Source organism: Eptatretus burgeri, chromosome 2 (assembly GCF_056783735.1).
Source record: "Eptatretus burgeri isolate ZD-2024b chromosome 2, Ebu_testis_v1, whole genome shotgun sequence".
NCBI classification, from domain to species: domain Eukaryota; kingdom Metazoa; phylum Chordata; class Myxini; order Myxiniformes; family Myxinidae; genus Eptatretus; species Eptatretus burgeri.
Genome location: NC_140962.1, coordinates 136717866 through 136741190, shown reverse-complemented (window position 1 = coordinate 136741190; position 23325 = coordinate 136717866). Strand labels below are relative to the sequence as shown.

Below are 23325 nucleotides of genomic sequence, written 5' to 3'. Positions count from 1 at the left end.
GCGTCGTCACAATTCAAGAGAGGGGGAGAGAGTGGGGGCGAGAGAGGAGGGGCAAGACTCGGGGGGAGTGAGGAGGGGGCGAGAGAGAGGGGGCGTCACAATTCTTCTTCATTTGATATGATGTCACAATTGACGCTGGTGACCTGAGTATGTTTCCCAGGTGTTTCCCAAGTTATGGCCATTTATGATACGGTTGGTCCGATCTAATTGTAATAATGCCCCAATCCAGTCATCGTTTACGCACCTATGGGCCCGCCCCTATGGGCCCGTACTAGTATGATTTAATGCATTCACTGCAAGACCTCATGCTCTGTCCCCAGAGTGACTGCCCATCCATAGCATCTGCCAGATCTGTGTATATATTTTTGGAGATTTCGTGAGGTTCTCTTCAGGGAATCAAAGCAAATCTGGTTAAAAAAAAACGCACATTAAAAAAAAAAGTTATAACGTTTGCACAGATCCTGAACACACACAATGATTTCCACATATGATGTACCACATGACACATACACAGATGAGCAGGCAAAATGGTGGAGTTATAGATTCATTTTATTTCATTAACTGCTGCATGCGCGGTGAAGACCAGCTTTAAAGTTAAAGAGATCTTTTCTGGTATGCAGCGACAGCCTCACCAACTGTTCTTCATCAACGATTGAATTGGAGTGCTTAAACCACTTTCCGAGCACCCCTTTGTCGATAGCGGTACCGCGCTGCATCATTCTGAGGGAATCGTTCACTCACTGTGAATGCTTTTGCAATGCCACGTCATTCAGAGTGAGTGGTTCATGCTCCATCACCCTGAGCAAGTGGTTTGTGCTCCATCACCCTGAGCGAGTGGTTTGTGCTCCATCACCCTGAGCAAGTGGTTTGTGCTCCATCACCCTGAGTGAGTGGTAGATGCTCCGTCATCCTGAGTGAGTGGTTCTTGCACCGTCATCATGAACGAGTGGTTCGTGCTCCGTCACCCTGAGTGAGTGGTTTGTGCTCCGCCACCCTGAGCGAGTGGTTCATGTTCCGTCATCCTGAACGAGTGGACCAAGCTTTGTCATTCTGAGCGAGTTGTGAAATAACACCCAATTTACGAGCCGTTTGCAATATTAAAGTGTTTTCTAAATTACCGAGCCAAATTTATTTTTCCACCCATCACAAAATGTTTGTGAACATATCCCTGAAATGTCCATATAAATGCAACGTTGTTTTTCGGTGAAAGCTACTCAAGGTTTTTGGGTTGTAAACAGTACGTACTGTAGTCGGTAATCACACTGACTCCAACCTGATGATTCCCGAAAAATTGCGGATATCAGCCAAGCACTATTGTGTGTGTGTGTGTGTGTGTGTGTGTGTGTGTGTGTGTGTGTGTGTGTGTGTGTGTGTGTGTGTGTGTGTGTGTGTGTGTGTGTGTGTTGTTCATAAAGCACAACATATTCTCTCTGCTAACTCCCCTAACCCCACCCCTCTCTCTTTTTGTTCCATCCTTGCTCTATCCCCTCTCAATACAGTGTTGCACTCTCCTCCCACATCTATCTCTCTCTTCTCTCTCTTCTCTCTCTTCTCTCTCTTCTCTCTCTTCTCTCTCTTCTCTCTCTCTCTCTCTCTCTTCTCTCTCTTCTCTCTCTTCTCTCTCTTCTCTCTCTCTCTCTCTCTCTCTCTCTCTCTCTCTCTCTCTCTCTCTCTCTCTCTCTCTTCTCTCTCTCTCTCTCTCTCTCTCTCTCTCTCTCTCTCTCTCTCTCTCTCTCTCTCTCTCTCTCTCTCTCTCTCTCTCTCTCTCTCTCTCTCTCTCTCTCTCTCTCTCTCTCTCTCTCTCTCTCTCTCTCTCTCTCTCTCTCTCTCTCTCTCTCTCTCTCTCTCTCTCTCTCTCTCTCTCTCTCTCTTCTCTCTCTTCTCTCTCTTCTCTCTCTCTCTCTCTCTCTCTCTCTCTCTCTCTCTCTCTCTCTCTCTCTCTCTCTCTCTCTCTCTGGACACAACACTGCTTGGACACATCTGGAGAGAAACTCCAGTCTGGACATGTCTGGACTTAAACTCCCGTACAGAAACAAATACCGCCCAAACACGTTTGGAGACAAACACTGCCCGGATGCATCCAGAGCAGAGCTGTCCATAGGCAAACACTGCGAGTACATGTCCGGAAACAAACTCCTATCCGGACATAAATACCATCCGGATACGTTCGGAGACAAACACCGCCCGGACACATCTGGAGCCAAGCTGTCTAGAGACAAGCACTACTCGGACATGTCCGGAAACAAACTCCCATCTAGACACATCCGGAGATAAACTCCGGTCTGGACATAAACAATGCCCAGACGCGTCCGGAGACAAACAGTGACCGGACGTGTCCGGAGACAACCTCCCATCTGGACACGTCTGGAAATAAATACCATCTGGACACATCTGGAGACAAACAACGTCCAGACATAACCACCGTTCTCAGATATGTCCAAAGACAGCATGAGAGAGAGGGAGAGAGAGCAAGAGAGAGGTGTGGGAGGAGGGTGCTGCACTGCATTGGGAAAGTAGAGCAAAGATGGAACCAAAGGGAGAGAGTCGTGGGGTTAGGGGAGTTAGCAGAGACAATATGTATGCTTTATGAACAACACACACACACACACACACACACACACACACACACACACACACACACACACACACACACACACACACACACACACACACACACACACACAAACACACACACACATTTATTAGTATAGATAAGAGTTTATCTAAGATCTGCAACATCACCTGCACATAAACAGGCTGCGATAGGATGTACGGAAGTCAGGACTGCGGGAATACAATATTGGATTAAATGCTGAGTTACTGTAACCAAGCCAGTTAAGTGACATGAAGACTTGTTCAGACACACAATTCTGACAAAGGGCCTTAATTATGTTCACCATGAAAAAAGGGAGCCAACAAATTACGAATACTCCCATGACAAAACCTAGAGTCATTAATGCACGGTGATCAGCTTTGGTCCTTTTCTTTGATGGGTTTGTAGTTGCATCCATAGTTGTGGAGGATTTTTTGATTGTTTCAGCCTACGTTGGGATGAGCAACAAGAGAGGAAATGGAAAGGGGAAGAGGAATATGAAGGTTGAGGTAATTTCAAATGATTATTCATGAGACACCAACACTTGTCAGTAATGTTACTGATTTTTGAAGTTAAGCAAAAAGCAAATTTCATCAACTTGAGTTATTCAAGACATCTAATATTTATGTTGCACAGTACAGGGTGTTTCAAATGTCTGGAATCATATGAAATATTTTAAATTTATTTTGTTATTATTTTAGACGATGCCTTCCAGATGGATATAGGATGTCGTGGACGAAGAGAATGACCCCCATGTCGTCCAGATTTAACGCCATTTGACTTCTTTCTTTGAGGACATCTGAAATCGGTTGTTTAAAACCATGAGACTAGCTTTGGGTGAAGAATGAGTGAAGATCTAGAGCAGTGGTTCCCGACCTTTTTCAATATACGGACCACCTTGGTGTCAATATTTTTCCTATGGACCACTTACTCCCTTTTTTCACAACAACATTTTACAACTAATTTTTATATGCATATACCAGATTAATAGTGATGTCACGCGCAACGGGCATTTGTGTGTTGTCTGTGAAAAAGCAGACCCTTCAAAAAGTGTTCAAATTAGTGCTTTAAAATGATAACAGTATGAAACTTAACAATTGTTGCATTATTGCTTACACATTTTAAATGATATCATTACATGGAGAGAGTAAAGTATGAATATAATGTCGTGTCCACCCGGTTAAGTTAATTACCCCGATGCCGTTGTCATGGATGGGGCGGTTAACACCGACCTGGATGGATAGCCAAACAATTTCCCTGAGAGGCGAACAGCCGAGTTTCCCGGAGAGTATGGTGCGCGCAGGACGGGAGGCGGCGAAGCACTACCAAATGTGTTCACCAGGACAGAGGACAAGGGTTTATACTCAAATCCACAATGAATAGACAGACATAAGCAATCTTAATAAATAGGGGTTTAATGAACACGAGCCAAACCCGCGCTCCGCAAGAAGTTTCTAAGGTGAGGGTTTGTTAGGACGTCAATATGTCCAGTGTTCACAATGTAATTTATAGAATTTCTTTATATACAATGTTTCTTGTTACATTTTTTGCATCAAATGTGCCTTCTGAGGTAGTCAGCATGTGCAGATGAGGGTTTTACATTGCAGATGCTGTTTTCTAGGAGTGGCATCATGTCTCTCAGCAATGACGGTCTGTCGACGACAGACCTAATGACGTCAGTGAATGACCGATGATGTCATGACGTCATTACGCCTCTCATTACGGGGAGGAATGCCATCTTGCCCGTAGGCCTTTCATATGTCCAGAGAGGAGTAATTTTTTTTTGACTCCATGAAAAGAGATTATAGGGAGGGACATAGGATTGGCAAGGTGAGCATCAGAGGGAGATGGAATGTTAGAGTCATCCAGTGTGGAGTTAGACGAGAAAAGAGAACCAAAAAGAGTTGCTTTATCGGTCGGAGAGACAGCGATAGCATCATCAGAACGGAAAAGTGAAGGAAAGGTAGTGACAGAAGTTGTTGGATATACTTTTAGCTAAGGACCAAAAATATCTGGAAGAATACCAAAAAGGACCAAAAAGGTAAGGACCAAAAAGATCTGGAAAAATAGATGGAAGAAGATGAGAGGTTGTCACATTTATTTTGAATGAAGGAATGCTTCAGTTCACGAATAACACGCTTGCAGTGATATGAAAGCTGAATGTGAGTCGGAGGAAGAAGAGTTTTTCCATGTCTGATATGCGGTATCCCTTGCACGAATGGCCGCAAAGCAGGAATTATTGAACCAATAATTGGTCAGACAGATAGACTTCAAAGAGAAGGGGATATTATCCTCCATTCCTGCATCAATAACCTCAGCTGTATGTTCAGCAGAGATCGAGGCATCGCCCGAGGAGAGGCAGTAGTCGTTCCAAGGAAAGTCAGAAAATAAGTTTTGTAAACCAATCCAGTTAGCATTATTGAAATGCTGAGACTGGTGTTTCGTCGGAGCAGTCAGATAAAGTTCACCTTCATCATGCAATTCATCCAGCTGTTTTTTCTCAATATCCCTTGCTGAAGAATCTGCAGATCTGACATCTTGGAAGGATTCCTGGGGTACATCAGCAACTACGAGTTCATCCAATGAAAAATGCCGAGAATCATCTTCATCACTTGAATCCTCTATATTCACACCACGTGGAGGCATTTTCTCTTCACAGCTTGCACTTGACTCACTTTGGTTTGGTTCAAGATGAGCCTCCCACTCAACCAACAAGTAGTTACAGTTGCTGCAACTCTATTCCTCAATACATTTTCCTTGGGATTGTTCCAACATCGCCTCAACAAAACAGACTTCAAGATCTGCCTTCTTGCAAGTGCCAAGTTCAAGAAGCAATGCTTCAGGAAGATTACTTTCCTCACCCAGCACACTTGCAACTTCAACGTCATTTTCCTTCACAGTATCCAATGTGTCATTCCCGACTGTACAATCATCAAAAAGCATTTATATAGATCAACTTTCAACGACAGCTGTACCATCTGCATTACAACAGCAAGTAGCACCAGACTCGTCATAACCTTCTGTTTGGCATCACTTCCATACGGCTCACAACCAGCGAGCAATTGGCCTTCACAAATCTCATCCAAATCTGAAATCTGAGATTGGTTCAGCAAATTCATTTCAAAAAAAAAAAAAACTCTCCCACTTGTCCATTTGACAAGCATCCTGTTCTTCCTCTTGGGATCCATCTGTGACTGTTAAACCCCCTTGCACTTTTTAAAATTGCGCTAATTCTCTCTTCAGAGTTTACATCAGCGAGCTCACTTTCAATTGCTTTAAGATCAGCCACTTGTGTGGTACTTGACATGTCAACGCAACTGTCGCTCTCCTCTAATACCTGTTCTGCAAATGGTTCAAACATGGCCTCTGCCAAATCTGCTCGACCCTGTTCAGTCACATCCCCAATGTCAAAGTGCAGCAAGTTCAGCTTAACTTCACCATTGGCTTTATACAAGTCAGTCAGCCCAAGCATGGTCTTAACGGAACCATCAATATCACCATTGAGAATAACAGAAACTTTTGGTTCTACCATCACTCCCTTGATGGTATTGTCCCAAGTGTTCAGCCGCTCCTGTAACATCTCATCCATCCTTCCCCCAGTCAATTGTGTCTCCCACAAGCCTTCATGAACTAACACCTGCTCTTGTTCTGTTACACGGGCCCCCAACTTCTTCACCTCCTCAGCCAAACCACCACCCTGACATTTAAAAATCCCCATTCCTCGACCTGCTGTTGCATTCTGGCATCCACACAAACACGATGGCCCTCCAGGTCCTCATTTACTTTGTCCATTATTTTATTTGTTGACCCAATTTGTCCTTCCAACTTTTCCCCCCATTTCATTCCTTTGTTCATCAATTTCGTTTACCATTCCCTTCATGTTATTTATTTTCCCAACTCCATCAATTTGTGCCCCCAGTTCCTATATTATTCTCTCCTGAAACTCGTTCATTCGATCAGTCATTCCCTTCATGTTACTCTCCATTCCATTAATTTGTCACTTCAATTTACTCGTTTGTTTATACATTTTGCCTTCCAATCATTCATTATTTCAGTTCATTTGTTCCATTATTTGTTTTAACTGGAACTGGAGAGTCATCGCATCCGTTCCCTGCGTCTCATTCTCCGTCACTGTGAAGGAGGGGGAACTGACGCTCGGGACGGGAAAGCTTCCATCCTATCGTCCTCGAACAACTACACCCCTGGCTCACTTCCTTCATGGTCACTATCTCGCACAATCCTCACCATCTCGTGCACATCCACCATTTCTCACACACGTTCAATCACAACAGGGGGAAAAAAATCATTTCCCTTAAATTTCCAAGCGTTCTTTTCTCCTGACACCAATTAACTATCAATTTGCACATTGGTCACTGCAACCCCCTCGATGGAAGAGAGGTGCTAATTAAAAAATTTAGACTCCCAATTTTTTTTTTTTAAAGCTTAAGCTCACTCTGACACAAAATGTCGTGATGGATACAAAAATCCCACCCCGATGCCAATTGTCGTGGTGGGGGGGGGGCTCAAAAAATCCCGCTCCGACATCAGTTGTCTTCGGCAACTAGTTAATAAATATACTGCTCCTGATCAACAATTGTTGATCAGGGTTTGAATCCCACAATCCTGACTCCAAATTTCAAGGGGTTTTAAAAATATCCTGCTCCGGACGCCAATGTCGTGTCCATGCTGGTTAAGACTGGCTTGGACAGATAGCCGAACAGTTCTACCTTGGAGATGAACAACCGAGTTCCCTGGAGATATGGTACGTGCAGGATGGGAGGCGGTGAAGATTGTATCAGATGTTTTCACCAGGACGGAGGACAAGGGTTTATACTTGAACCCACAACGAATAGACAGACACGAGCAATCTTAATAGATAAAGATTGGTTTAATGAACATAAATCAAGTGTTCAGAAGAGGAATAAATCAAGGCGTAATAATAAAAATAAATCAAAGCATGAGGCAATGAAACGTGAGGTAATCTACAGCCTAAAGTCGAGGCGCCTCAACACACAGTTACAAAAACGGACAAGGGAAAAGATAAAACAAAATAAAAATCCCTCCTTTATTCCAGCACTTAAGGTCCTGTCACACCTTGACGATTTAGCCAGTGTATGCCGACGTATGATAAATTTGTCTAAAACGCTGGCACACGTCGAATACGTTATGGGTAAGTTTAGTATACGTTAAGAGTACGCTGGCATACGTCGCAGTACGCCGAGCTGTTAGACAAATTTTACATGCTTGAAATTTTTTGACGTATGCCAGCGTATGACTCACACGTTCCGCATACGCTGGCCTTAAGTTGTAGGCACGTTACGCGATCGTTGACACACGTCAACACACGTTACTTATAAGTTACTCATAAGTCGAAACATGTCGAGGTAATGTTTAGCGTACCCAAAACTTATTTCTAACCTATGAGTAACGTGTTGTAGGCACGTTACACGATCGTTGACACACGTCAACACACGTTACTTGTAAGTTACTCATAAGTCGAAACACGTCGAGGTAATGTTTAGCGTGAGTGTTCCAGACTCCCTGTTTTTTTTATTTTATTTTTTTCTTCGGTATGACGGTGATGTTGACACTTCGATTTCTAGTGCGGTTATAATATAATATAATTAATAGGCTGCCGCTCAACGATTTAAATCATAACCGCACTAGAAATCGAAGTGTCAACATCACCGTCATACCGAAGAAAAAAAAAATAAAAAAACCAGGGAGACTGGAACACTCACGCTAAACATTACCGCAATGTGTTTCGACTTATGAGTAACTTACAAGAAACGTGTGTTGACGTGTGTCAACGATTGCGGAACGTGCCTACAACTTATGGCCAGTGTATGCGGAACGTGTGTCATACGCTGGCATACGTCGAAAAATTTTCAACATGCTGAAAATTTGCCGACGTACTCGGCGTACTACGACATATGCCAGCGTGCTTCAGCGTGCTCTTAACGTATACAAAACTTACCCATAACGTATTCGACGTGTGCCAGCGTATTCGGCAAATTTTTCATACGTCGGCATACGCTGGCTAAAACGTCAAGGTGTGACCGCGGCTTGACACTTCGATGTCTAGTGCGGTTATGATTTGAATCGTCGAGCCGCAGCCTTTTAATAGGCTACGCCACGTGATCGTCGGCGATACGCTGCCGCGCGCTATGCATAAGTTAGACTATCGTTGGGCATAGGTTGTGAACGCCGACAACACGCTCAGCATTCGTTGATATAAGTTATCTATATTTTATCGAAACGTTCTGTGTATGTTACTAATACGTTATGCATACGTCCAACTCATTATGAATACATCCAAAACTGGGGAAAAAAACATCAATAGTTCAGCGTACGCCAGCATTTTACATACATTTTGATACCTTGCCATACGCTGGCTAAAATGTCGAGGTGTGACAGGGCCTTTAGCTTCGTCCAAAGATGATCCTTTTTGCCCCTGGCATTGTCAAAACTGCATAATCACTGCGTGGGAAACTGTACCCGAAAATGGTGCCACGCCGCTCTCTGGGCGGTAAACGTACGTGAGGTATTCGTGTGGTGGCATTCATTGCCAGGGCCCAGAAATTATCATGCAGCTTCTTTTCGTGAGAGAATATGCTGACCGTTCCTCTCTTGCATCAGGTCTGCTCAACGCAATCGCCCCCCATCCTCCTCAACCACATGACAAGACGATTTCTGAGGCCCCATGATAAGGCCACGAGGAATGCTCTTCTTCTCTCCTCAGAAACGTACACACTTCACGACTCAGCCGAATAGTCAATGGTTAGCGTTTTGCTCCAGCACGCCTACAAATTTGCCTCAGCATGAACACGAGAATCGTGCAGCTTTCTTCACCATGTTGAGGGGAAGCCAGTGAGCGAGATCCTTTTTCCTCCAATCATGTACCTCACACAACACTCTCCTCTGCCTCAAAACTTCTGACATCATGCCCATCCATCATCCACTCTAGGGGTGTGGTTTACGAGTTGTCATTCCTGGGGGCTGGGTTTTTGCCTGCTTGGAATGTTCGACTCAGTTGTTGTTGTTGTTGTTGTTGTTGTTGTTGTTGTTGTTTAAGGACGTGATTCCTTTTTACCACCGGTCTTGTAAATGCAAAAACAGAGGACAAGGTCACGGGGGCAATCAGATACTGGGAGAATTTGGCCTTAATCCCAACCTAATTAACACAGTACCGCCCCCATGCAGTGGCATGTAACAACTTAAGCTGACAGTTTCCCTACTGAAATTACATCGACATGTCTCCTGCTTGTCCACGGACCATGCTACTCAATGCAATCCTACCTTTACTCTGAAGTTCCTCCATCTACCCCACAAACATAATAATAACTTACCCAACTTAAAGAGGGCCTGGGCTTGAATCTTCCCAACCAGTTCATTAATGCGAGGAGAAATCGTGGATCGGCAGGTACGTATGTCATGTTCTGGCTGGAGTTGAGATCTGTACTTTGTTTTTAGGGCTGTTAAGCAAGAGAATCCAGCTTCGCAAGCATAAGATGTTGCAAATGCACACAATATTGTTATTGCTTCACCTGACAGTTCTTCATAGTGCTTTTCAGTCGAGAGCCAAAAGGCCGTGAGAGATTACTCTTTGAATTTTACTTTCAGGCTGCCATCACATGACAAATCCACCAGCTGATCTTGGGCTTCATAGCTGAGGTTTGTGTTTGAAACAACATCTTTGGAGAGTGTTGCACAGATCCACTCCCACTTGTTTTCTGAAATGTCTCTGAAGTAAGTCTCAAATTGCGTATCCAAGGCATTAAGGTGAGCAGTCAAAACTGCTTTGATGCTGGGCAATCCAATTTCAGAATTACTGAGAAATTGTGTGAGCAACCGAAACATTCTAGTAATTCCATTTTCCAAGTGAGTTCACCACACACCGAATTTCTTTCTGAATCCCATCACTTTATCGCTAAGCATCAAAGTGTTCGTATATTTGTAGCCTTACAGTGAAAGGTTGAAATCATTCAGAAGGTTAAATATATCAGCTAAATATGCAAGTTTAGTAAGAAAGAGTTGGTCTTTGAATTCGCTTGCATGGCTGTAACTTGCGTTTGTAAAGACTCCCTCCAGTTTCTTGTGCAGCTCAAATACACTTTGCAAGAATCGCCCACGTGATAGCCAGTGGATCTCGGCGTGCAGCAACAGTTGGACATGATGAGCTCCCATTTCATTGAATAGTCCAGCAAAAAGACGAGAATTAAGTGGCTTTGCTTTAACAAAGTTTACTGTTTTCCTTGTATCTGCCAGAACAGTTTATCGTTCTGGCTCCAAATGGTAAGCTTCTAATTGGCTTCCATGTGCACAATGCAGAGGGTTACTCGTACTGCTGGGGAAACTTGTTTTACCCACCGAATCACACCTTTGTACACTCCCATCATTGAATGTGCACCGTCGGTACATACCCTGATACAATCCGACAACTTCAAACAATGTGCACACATGTAGGAATCAATTGCTTTCAAGATTTCTTCACCAGTTGTCCCAATTTCCAGACGTTTACAAAACAGGAAATCTTCAACGATTTCATCTTCCCAAGGATACCGCATGTAAAGCAGTAATTGAGCAAAACCAGCAACGTCTGTGGATTCATCGAGTTGAATGGCAAATCTCTTACTTCGAAGACATTGAACAAATTGCTCTTCTATATCAAGTGACATGTCTTGAATGCGATGACAATATGGATTATTTGAAATTGGAATGGAGGCAAATATATATATATATATATATTTTTTTTTTTACTACTTCGAAGCCAAATAATCATTCACACACATCCCTCACACAGGGAAACACAAGATCTTCTCCAACTGTGTGAGCTTTTTGGACTTTGCAATCCTCAGCGAAATCAGGAAAGATGCTTTCAAACCACTATCAAGTCCAGTTGTCATTTGACGCATTGAAAACTCCTAATGGCAAAGTTCCTGTTTCTTTTGTTGAAAAAAAAAAACCTCAAAGTGGCTTCTTTACACATTCCAGATGTTGTGTAGCAATGTCGCGGGATTAAGCGCTTCGTATGACAATACCTCCTGACAAATAATGCAGCACTGGGGCTTTGGTTCATCCTTGGATCCAGTAAATGTAAATCCCAATTTTAAATATTCTGGATTATATTTCCGACATGGAGGCTTTGTTTTCTTAGTAGGTGGTTGATGAGATTCTTCGATTCCAGTTAAAGGCCCAGGCTGGTCCTCGCTACCACTCGCTCGTATAAGAAATCTCTTCATTTTGCAATGCACTGTGCTCACTGCTCACCGAGTCGGACCAGTCATTATTTTATTTATTTTAAATACACTCGGGAAATACGAAGAGGAGTTCGGTGGGATGCAATACGAACGTAGAATATGATTGCACAGTGTACAGGTTGTGACGTAACACTGTGGCAGGCTGTGATATACGTCATTGTTGAACACGAATGGGAAGTTAATATTTGTATCCGTTTTGGTTAAAATAGCTGCTTTGAATGCTCCACAATTAGAATTGCATCAAAAGCGATCAAATGTAGAACAGTACTGGAAAGAACTTATACAGTATATAAAAAAGATTACAGAAGTCGAGCAGGTACATTGAATGACCTGCTTTTATTGAGTAAACATGTACAACCTGAAAGATAACTTTTTTGTGCAGGGGAGTAACTTACGAACCACATGCCATTTACTGTGGACCACAGGCTGGGGACCAATGAGCTGGAGAATGAAATCAGAAACGAACATACAGTACTAAAATCGATGTAAATGTCAAGAAACCTACATATAAGAACTGATATGTGTATGCATGTCAGTGGCAAGCAATTTTGAGCAACTATTATAAATATATGTTATATAAAAATATTCCTATGATTCCAAACTTTTGAAATGCCCTCAATTTCACTTCATGCCCTTGGATGAAAAACAAAACAAAACAAAAGTAAATCACAAGTGCTAAAAATCACCACTTGGAAAATTTGTAGCGTAGAAGGAAAGCTGTTTAATTCGTTAAAATGTTCATGCCCCTAAAACTATGAATGATAGTATGGTACCGCATTTTTGGGGAAATGTCTCTAAGAGGGTTAATAATCCTGAGGATAGAGCAGTTATTTTTTTAATGAATATCTAGTCGAGAAAGCATGAGGTAATTAATTGTGATATTAGATATACGTCGCTATGTTTAAATAGACGACGTCCACCTATCCCAGTGTCTGTATCGAAAAACCGCCATCCCTTTGAACCTTTTATTTGATGTCTGCCATCTGTAATCTGTCTTAAATGTCCTTTTTAGAGTTTGGGTAGACCAACAGCCGGCAGTTTAGGCACGAAAGCAGCTTCAATCCTGTTGGAGAGGGAAGGGGAGGGATCACCTGCGTGACAAGTGTGACATGGCAGGTTCTCCCCCATCAAATGGGCATTCGAGCCAATGTTGAGTGAGAGGGGAGGGGCACAGTGCATCGTCAATGACGTATGTGCCTGAGGCCATAAAGACGTGTGCAGCGGGAGCTGATATAGCAGCTGCCTGGGAATGACTGTGGAGAGATTGCGAGCGATCTGCAGAGCTGTGGCATGATACCATGCCCCCCTGCCCAGCCAACCACACCTCCCCTCTTCTCCCCCATGTTGGGCTCTTGCATGGAGTGGTCACTCTGCTGTGACTGACTTATTTCCACGCTGCGTTTGTGCCAGCTGTGTCCCGCCAGACACAGCTTGCGGTATTTTCTGTCCTGTCATCAATCTGGTCTATCTCATGTGGTGTGTCTGAGGGCCCATAAGGACATAGATAATTGAGGCATCCTGATCATTCGTTGGTTTTGTTGGGCACATATGTTCGGCAGTGGATAAGGGGTTTATTATTGTTGGTTGCATCATTTATTTATTTTTGTTTGCTTCTCTGTACATTCCCTTCCCTGTGTGACCACTTATTGCTTAGTTAAGTCGACCTGGTCTCGGGATGAATTCTGGTTGGTGTGGTCCTCATTGGTGATTAATAAAGACCCATTGAGGGATTAATTGGCTGTGGTTATTAACACTGCATATAAGACCGTGTCACATGTCTCAGGCTCACTTGACCTAATTAGAGGAGAGGAGGAGATTAGGACCATACTCTGTGCAGAGCGTTGGTGCTGCCTAAGCAGTCTTCTTGGCTATTAGGCACAATCCTGGACGGCTCGCCACTCCAACACAGTATACCAGCATGCTGGCACTCATTTTGCCGACCTCGGAAGGATGACAGACCGAGTTAACCCCACCTGGTATTAATTCAACAGCTGAGCGAGATTTGAACTCAGGACCCTAGGATCCAAAGCCCACCACCCTAACCATTAAGCCAACACCAGGCATAATCCCATGAAGATCAATCCTCTATTCCTGAATTTTTGAATCTCTAACTGTTTCATCCATTGATTATTGTGTTTAAAAAAAATATGTAATTATACAAAGTGGAAGTAAAGATGATAACAGATAAAACTAGAGTGGTGGCTTATAACTGTGAGCAGTTTTTCCAGGTACCAAACGACACCCGTGCCAATGACGATGGCATCCCACGCTGCCCATTCCGATGATGATGCCATCCTATTTCGTCATTTTTATCTCACGATATTTCTTATAGCTGGTCCATCCAAAGAACCACCACTTATAACTGGGAGCAGTGATTTATATGTGGGTGTTTACAAAAAATATGAGCCACAGGATAAAGTTTGGTCAGTACGATGTCATCGTTCACGTGGGTTGGCAGTCATATTGGATTGAACGAAAATGTTAAAAAATGTTTTTCTCTGGAACCATTTTCCTGATTGAAGCGAAACTTGAAATATATCATCCACTACCCATGTGAAAAAAGGTGTGATCACAATGAGATCATAGGTCACATGGTTTGGCAGCCATATTGGATTGAAGGAAAACCTTTAAAAATCATTTTCTCTGAAACCACTTCACCGATGATGTTTTAGTTATCATACTTTTATTGTCACGTGCACTCTAATATACCAAAAGTTTTCCATCGATTGGGTCAGCAGTTTGACAGAAGAAGATTTTAAAAGGTTTTACCTTAGATCCAATAAAGTCGCCTGACCACGTGACCTATAACGTTTCAGATATTAAACTTTATTACTCATGGTTAGTCGATCATGTGTATCAACTTTCACATCGATCTGTTAAGCTGTTTCAGAGAAGAATATTTGTAAAGGACCTGTTTTTTTCAATCTAATATGGCTGCTGACAACAATACCTACTGTATGGTGTCATAAATGTAAAACCTGACTCTCACGGGGTAGTCAATTATGTTTGTGAAGTTTCCTTTTGATTGTATAAGGTTCACTTTTCTATCCAATATGGCTGCCAAACCACGTGACCAATCATGTCATTGTTTTCACACTATTTGTAGCAATGGCATTGGATCATATTTGTAAAGTTTTGCATCGATAGGTGAAGCGGTTTCAGAGAAATTTATTTTTGAAGATTTTCCTTCAATCCAATATGGTTGCCAGACCACATGACCGATGACATTTTAAGGATCACTTGTATATCCCCAAAGGTTGTCGACGACTGTTAAAGTTTCACATTAATCAGTTCAGCAGTTTGAGAGGACAATCTTTTTTGAAGGTTTTCGCTAAAATCCAATATGGCTGCTGAACCATGTCATCAATGACATCATAGTTATCGAGCTTTGTTCCACATGGGTAGTCAATCCTATCTGAAAAGTTTCCCATCGATCTGTTCAGCCGTTTCAGAGAAGACTTTTTTATGGTATTTTTTTTTCAAACAAATATGGCTGCCAAACCATGTCACAAATGATGTCACCAATTTTATACACAAGTCACATTCTTCTTTTAGATCACTCTCAGAAAATTTCCTATTGATCGGATAAAGTGTTTGATACATCCACTTATGACGTTATCATGAAAGCATCGATGATGTCTTCATAATCAAATGTTATTCCCCATAGTGCGTTCCTGACCTGTGCCAAGTTTCAATTTTTTTCATGAAGTGGTTATAGAGAAGATGGTGTCCAAATTTTTTTTCCAACATGATGCCATACCACATGACCAATGATGTTATAGTTATTGAAAAACTCTCCAAGGGAAGGCGTTCCTACATTGAAAGGTTCACGTTGATTGCTCAAGCGGTTGTGGAAAAAACAAATTTCAAAGCAAATAAACCTTTAAAATGTGGGTGAAGAAAAAAGAAAACAGTTAAAAAAAAACAAGAGGGTTCTTTCGCTACCCTAATAAACAAGTCTCATTTTGTGAAATTCAATTTTTTTATTTGTTTTTTGCTTTAACTTGAAATATTTATTTGAAATCTCAATCTCATCACTTACTGTATCCTCTTATCTTACACTACTATTTCCCAAATGGAGGAAGCAGCTCACCTGGTGCAAGGCCACAAGTAGCACACGTACGTACACAAACACCATAAGTGCAAGTGGCACATAGAATGAAGTTGCAGACATGCCAATAATGTACGATGGTTTGGTGATGAAATGACACATCTCTGGGTTCTCATAGCATGCAGCCACCTGGCAGAATGAAACAAATGCAAAGTTTCATTAAGATGGTGCATTATTGAGATGAGTTGGTCAGCATTCCTTTTATTGGTCAAAAGGAAAAGTTGTGGTGGTAGGAACAAATTATTATCCAATGGTGGCTATTGCCACACGTGAATTTTAAAATGTCTCTTGCCAAGTAATTATAATGCCTGGGGCAACACAAATAACCAATAGGTCCTCCAGATAAACGATCTTCCGATGGGCGGTGCACACATTGATGCCCTGCCTGCGAAACACCAGAATGACAGTTTACAGCTGGGTTGAGATTCAAATGCAGGCTAGATGGCTAAGAGGCAAGTGTGCTGACTGTACCTCGAGGCTATCCTGACAGCCCTAACATGTTCTAAAGTGAAATATAAATAGACGATGAACAAGATGATATCTGTGAACTTTCTCAGCATTTCTGAAGGTGTTTTGAACCAGATAAGACTTGCAAATCAAACCTTTGGTTTGAAATTTGTGGTACTCAATAGGATTTCAAAATACGAGCATTAACCTGTGGGTGCTTGCATTCTAAGAAATAATTTGAAGATTAAGATGAGATCAATGGTCACCCTGGAGGTTCAGTTACTATATTAAAATCATAAAAATACAAAAAAGAAAGTTCAAGTCGATTGTAAGTAGAGTCAAAATATTTTGTTGAAACAGTGAAAGTGTATAACAGAAAAAAGCCTGACTTGCTATAATCGGTAAAGCCAACGTTTTGGTGAGAATCCACTTGCCTTGGTCACGGCAGATGTGAAAGTGAAGAAGAAGCTTGCAAAGAATCGCCACTTGACCTCTGCCAGTGGTGTGGTGAATTCGCCTGTTGACCAATCCGGGCGTCACGTGATGATTGCAGATGGTGTGGAAGAGATTTTTTAGCTTTGTCCCACGTACTTACTTACTTACTTACTGCCCATTATGCCTCCTGGCATGTAGGGCAGCAATGAAGGTCCTCCACTCCTGTCTGTTCTGGGCTAGCTTCTGGACACTACCCCAGGTCAGGTCCATAGTTTTCATTTCCTCCTCTACAGTTCGACGCCAAGTGGTTTTGGGTCTCCCTCTTTTCCTTTTCCCTTCCGGTGTCCAGTGCAGGGCTATTCTTGGGATGCTGTCTGGTTCTCTTCTCAGTATATGGCCAATCCAGTTCCAGAGCCTTCTCATGATGATGGTGTCCATGCTCTCTTGTTGGCATTGAGCAAGGAGATCTTGGTTGGATATGGTGTTTGGCCAAAATATTCCAAGGATTCTTCTCAAGTTCTTAGTATGGAAGACTGACAGCTGATTGATGTCGCTTACTGTCATTCTCCAGCATTCCGAGCCATGTAAGAGGGTGGAGAGAACACAGCTCTGGTATAACTTCAGCTTTGTCTTGGTGCTGTATTGCTGGGATCTCCATACATTGTTTAGCATTCTGAAAACATTCCTGGCCTTGTTTAGCCAGTTCTTGATGTCATTGTGTGTGCTCCACCATCGTGTCTGACTGTGCTACCAAGATAAGCGAACTCCTCAGTTATTGGAAGATCGTTTCCATTCACTTGGATTGGCAAGGGGTTTTGGATGTTTATTGTCATTACTTCAGATTTTTTCTGGTTTATCTTCAGGCCAATTTGTTGTGCAAAGTCACTGAGACGGGATGTTTTTTTCCTGCATGTGCTTGTGAGTGTGGGAGACCAGAGCCAAGTCATCAGCAAAATCAAGGTCTTCCAATGCTGAGAAGAGGGTCCACCGTATGCCTCTTGCTTGGTCTTCGGTTGTCCGATGCATCACCCAGTCAATAGCAATATTGAAGAGTAGCGCCGACATCACACACCCTTGTCGGACTCCTGTCTTCACCTGGAATGTGTGGTTATTGTTCCTCACTCTGCAAGAGAAGTTGGCGTAGAAGCTCTTAATCACTTCGACTATGTGCTGTGGGATCCCATACATTTGTAGTATGCCCCAGAGGCTGTCTCGGTGGATGCTGTGAAATGCTTTCTCGAAATCAACAAAGTTGATGTATATCTGTCTCTACCATTCTGTGCACTGTTCTATAATGTTACGAAGGGCAAATATCTGGTCAATGTATCCCCTCCCACTACGAAATCCTGCCTGTTCCTTCCTGAGCTATTTGTCTACTGCATCTGAGATACGTTGTACAATAATCTTTGCCAGAATCTTGCTTGAAATTGATAGAAGAGTGATCCCTCGCCAATTGTTACACTCTCTTAAGTTGCCTTTCTTTGGTATCCTAATGTCTCCTTCTGACCAGTCATCAGGTATCTCCTTCCTTTCCCAAATAGCTGTGAAAAGTGGTACAAGTACTTTGACTGCAAGTTTTGGGTCTGCCTTGAACAGTTCTGCATTGAGGTTATCTTGGCCAGGGGCTTTTCCACTTTTGAGAGACTTAATGACTGTAACAATTTCCTCCTTAGTTGGTGGTTCAATGCTAATGTCTAGGTCATCCTCTGCTTGTTGGGTGTCAGCCTCTATTATGGGTGGTGTTCTATTGAGTACTTCATTAAAGTGTTCCGCCTAGTGAGCTTCTTGTTCTGCTTCTGTTGTTAAGAGTGGGCCCTTTTTGTCTACAATTGGTGTCTCAGTGGTTCGACAATGTTTGCCACAGATTATCTTGGTTATCTTGTAGACCTTCCCTTGCTCCCCTTTCTTAGCTGCATCTTCTGCTTGATTAACAAGATCTTCCAGGTACGCCTGTTTGTCAGCTCTGGCTTTCCTCTGAACTGCTTTGTTTGCTTCTTGGTACTGCATCTTGTATCTTTCTTGCAGGCGTTTGGACTTTGTCTCATTTATATGCTTCTTTAATTTTCTCCTATTTTCAATGGTTTGCCATGTGTCTTTAGTTATCCAGTCCTTCTTTGTCTTCTGCTTGAACCCCAGGCAGGCTTCACTGGTTTTCACATAGGCTATTTTGGTTTGTTCCCACACAGTATTAATATCATTTGCATTTGGCTCTGTGTGATCGTCCATATCTGTTAGTGCCTGAAACCTGTTCTTTAATTGTAGCACGAAAGAGCCTTTCACTTTTGGGCCATGTAGTTTCTCAACATCAAACTGTTGCCTGCCTGTCTTTTTGCTCCCTGTTTTCCTCAGCTTTACTTTGAGAACAGCCAGGACCAGGTGGTGGCTGTTTATCTCCATGTGCTGTTTATCATCAAGTGGTCTATCTGGTTCTTACCCCTTCGATTTGGAGAGTACCATGTCAGTTTGTGAATGTCTCTGTGTGGAAAGAGGGTCCCTCAAATTACTAGGTTATAAGTGGTGCAGAGTTCTATTAGTCTCTCTCCATTCTCATTCATAGTACCACAGCCCCCTTTTCCCATGGCCATGTCATGGTCTGTGTTGTTGTTTCCAACCTTGGCATTTAGGTCCCCCATCACAATCTTCATGTCATGTCTTGGTGAGTTTTCCAACTCAGCCTGGAGTTGCTCATCTTAACACTATCATCACTATCATTTGTTGGAGCATAACACTGGATGATGGTTGTATTAATTTGCTTCCCCCTCATTCTGATCTTCATGAGTCTACTATTGACAGGTTCCTACTCTATCAAACTATTCTCCACTCCTTTCTATAAAATAATGGCTACTCCTTCTCTGTGATTCTCGTCATCCCTTCCCGAGTACAACATTGTCTCCCTTGTGCTGGTCCTAAGTCTCCATGATCCCGTCCATCTGCTTTCACTTACTCCAAGAATATCTAGGTTGTAGCGTCTCATCTCTGATGTCACTTGTGCTAGTTTCCCTGTCATACATTGTTCGTACATTCCAAAATCCGAGCCTAGTCTTACGTTTGGCATTCAGAACTTCCACCTTCCTGCCAGTGGCTTCCTTTCGGCTTTCACCATTGACTTTCATCCTAGCATCTGTCGATAGCCCTGGAAGTCTATCACGCCCAGTAGTGTTCATTCCTTCATTTGCTGTTTCCATAACATATTTGCTTTCCGAGACAGGGTTGTTAGCCCTGTGCTCAACCCCCAACCTGGAGGACCAGTGGATCGCTCTTTGTCTCACCTCTACCCTTCGACCTGCCCAGCATGGGAGGCCCTACCAGGAGACGAATCTCCCACTGACATAGCTCTAGGGGTCACTGAGTCACACAAGCTCCACGACCACGACAAGGTTGCAATCCAACGGGGAGTGTTCCATGTACGTGACAGATGAAATCACAAACCGCCATTTTTGTTGAGAGATGGTGATTCAACTCTTTCCAAAATGGATTCCTTTACACCTCAAGTAAACCACTTTTTTCTTTGTCTATGATGACCACTTGACTGTTATCGAAGCTGTGACCATGCAGGTTCAAGTGTGTATGCACAGCAGAGTTCAAAAGCCCCTTCACAAGCTGGACAACAATGTTGGTTCATACAGGCCTTGAGGGTTAGCCGAGTTTCTCCGACTGGTCTCAGTGCATGATGGGTCTCCACCAAGTCACGTTTTCCATCCTTCCGTATCTTGTACTTAACACTGCTGAATACACGCACTTAAACCTGCACGGTCACAGCTTTGATAACAGTGAAATGGTCATCATAAACAGAGAAAAAAAAGTGGTTTGCTAGAGGTTTAAAGGAATCCATTTTGGAAAGAGTTGAATCACCATCTCTCAACAAAAAGGGTGGTTTGAAATTTCATTTGTCACATACATTGGACAAGACAATAATATCTCTTCCACGCTGTCTGCAACCGTCACTTGATGCCCTGATTGGTCAACAGGCCAACTCACCACACCACCGGCAGAGGTCACATGGCAATTCTCAACCTGCTTCTTGACTTTAACATCTGCCGTAATCAAGGCGGGTGGATTCTCGCCGAAATGTCAGCTTTACCCACGAGTAAGTCCAGATTCTTTATATTATAAACTTTTACTGTTTTAATTTGACGGGATTAATAACAACCTGCATCGATTTATTTTGTTAATACTGATGAATCGAGACCCCAGACTTGTTGAATATCCCTGTTTGGTGATGGTGAGCTCTCATTTATAAAATACTAGTATGTGCCTGTACGTACGTGGCCATACGTGCAAAAAAAAACAAAAAAAACTTTCAAACCGTGTGCCAGAAACAACAACCACACAGGTTGTTCCTTTGCTCTCGCGTGGCCGTACATGCGTGGCCGTACGTGCAAACCAACCCCCCCCCCCCCACCAAAAAAACTTTAAAACAACCACACAGGCCATTCCTTCGCTCTCGTAAATGATGACTGGATTGGGGCATTGTGTTTATCTATAAATGCGCATAAGAAATCGAGAAATTATTAGAATACAGTGTCATCACTATCCGGAAGTCCGTACGTTGTAACCCGTAATGGAGAACGCGGCTGAGGATCTCTTCCCCAACGGCCATGCCTACGTAGCAACGTGTCCTGTGATTGGTAACTAAATGGCACATCGGCCACGCCTACGCAGCAACCTGTCCTGTCATTGGTTGGTAAATAAATGGCCATAACCTAGGAACCACTTGTCCGATTAATATCAAACCTTGAAAAGGCACATACTCAGGTCCCCAGCAATATACCTGGCAAGTTTCAATTAGATCGGACCAGTGGTTGTCAAGAAACAGCGTTTACAAACACACACACACACACACACACACACACACACACACACACACACACACACACACACACACACACACACACACACACACACACACACACACACACACACACACACACACACACTGCTTGAATTATAGATAGATTAGGAATATTTGGGATGAACAAAAATGTCTCAAGTAATAGAAAAAAAAAGTTTCACTTTCACTTTTATACAGTAATTAATGTTCATTCATAAATAATTTACCATGATATAATCTGGATTTCTTTTATATATGGTATACCAGTGGAGGCATGGAAGTGCTTAGGAGAGATGGCAGTGGGGTTGTTAATGAGATTGTTTACGAGAATCTTGGAAAGTGAGAGGATGCCAGAGGAGTGAGAGTAAGTGTACTGGTTCCGATTTTCAAGAATAAGGGTGATGTGCAGAGCTGTGGAAATGACAGAGGGATAAAGTTGTTAAGCCACACCATGAAGGTGTGGGAAAGAGTCGTGGAAGCTAGGTTGAGAGGAGAGGTGACGATTTGTGAGCAGCAATATGGGTTTCTGCCAGGAAAGAGCACCACTGATGCGATGTTTGCTTTGAGAATGTTGAAGGCCAGAAGGAGTTACATTGTGTGTTTGTGGATTTCGAGAAAGCTTATGAGAGGGTGCCAAGAGAGGAGTTGTCGTATTGTATGAGGAAGTCGGGAGTGGTGGAGAAGTATGTGAGGATCGTGCAGGATATGTATGAGGACAGTGTGACAGCGGTGAGGTGTGCGGTAGGAATGACGGACCGGTTTAAGGTAGAGGTGGGATTGCACCAAGGATCGACTCTGAACCCTTTCCTGTTTGCAATGGTGATTGACAGGTTGACGGACGAGATCAGACTGGAGTCTCCATGGACTATGGATGACATCATGATCTGTAGGGAGAGTAGGGAGCAGGCTGAGGCGAGCCTCGAGAGGTGGAGGTACGCACTGGAGAGAAGGGGAATGATAGTCAGTCGGAGTAAGACGGAGTACATGTGCGTAAATGAGAGGGAGGGTGGTGGTATGGTGCGGTTGCAAGGAGTTGAGGTGGGGAAGGTGGATGGGTTTAAATACTTGGGATCAACTGTCCAAAGTAACGGAGAGTGTGGGAGAGAAGTAAAAAAGAGAGTGCAGGCAGGATGGCGTGGGTGGAGAAGAGTTGCAGGAGTGATTTGTGACAGAAGGGTAGCTGCAAGAGTGAAGGGGAAAGTATATAAGACGGTAGTGAGACCAGCTATGTTGTATGGTTTGGAGGCAGTGGCACTAACAAAAAGACAGGAAGCGGAGCTGGAGGTGGCAGAGTTAAAGATGCTGCGATTCTCGTTGGGAGTGACGAGGATGGATAGGATAAGAAATGAGTATATGAGAGGGACAGCGCAGGTCGGACGGTTTGGAGACAAAGTGAGAGAGGCGAGATTGAGATGGTTTGGACATGTGCACAGGAGGGAAGCGGAGTATATCGGGAGAAGGATGTTGAGAATGGAGCCGCCAGGGAGGAGGAGAAGAGGAAGGCCAATGAAGAGGTTCATGGATACAGTGAGGGCGGACATGCGGGTGGTTGGAGTGTCAATGGAAGATGTGGAGGATAGAGCGAAATGGAGACGGTTGATCCGCTGTGGCGACCCCTAACGGGAGCTAGCTGAAAGAAGAAGAAGAA

General features: G+C 43.2%; 1 protein-coding gene across 1 annotated transcript in view; it reads right to left on the bottom strand.

The window, feature by feature from the left end:
- Positions 1-1868: 1868 nt before the first annotated feature.
- The window catches only part of LOC147033236 (beta-4C adrenergic receptor-like), a 34636-nt gene continuing 13179 nt past the window's right edge, over positions 1869-23325 (bottom strand). Inside the window, exons 2-3 of the mRNA XM_085871387.1 lie at positions 15947-16093; positions 1869-3041 (exon numbers count right to left, since the gene is read on the bottom strand). Coding sequence (XP_085727513.1) covers positions 2739-3041; positions 15947-16093 — 450 coding nt within the window. The 3' untranslated portion in view covers positions 1869-2738. The remainder of the gene's footprint in view (positions 3042-15946; positions 16094-23325) is intronic.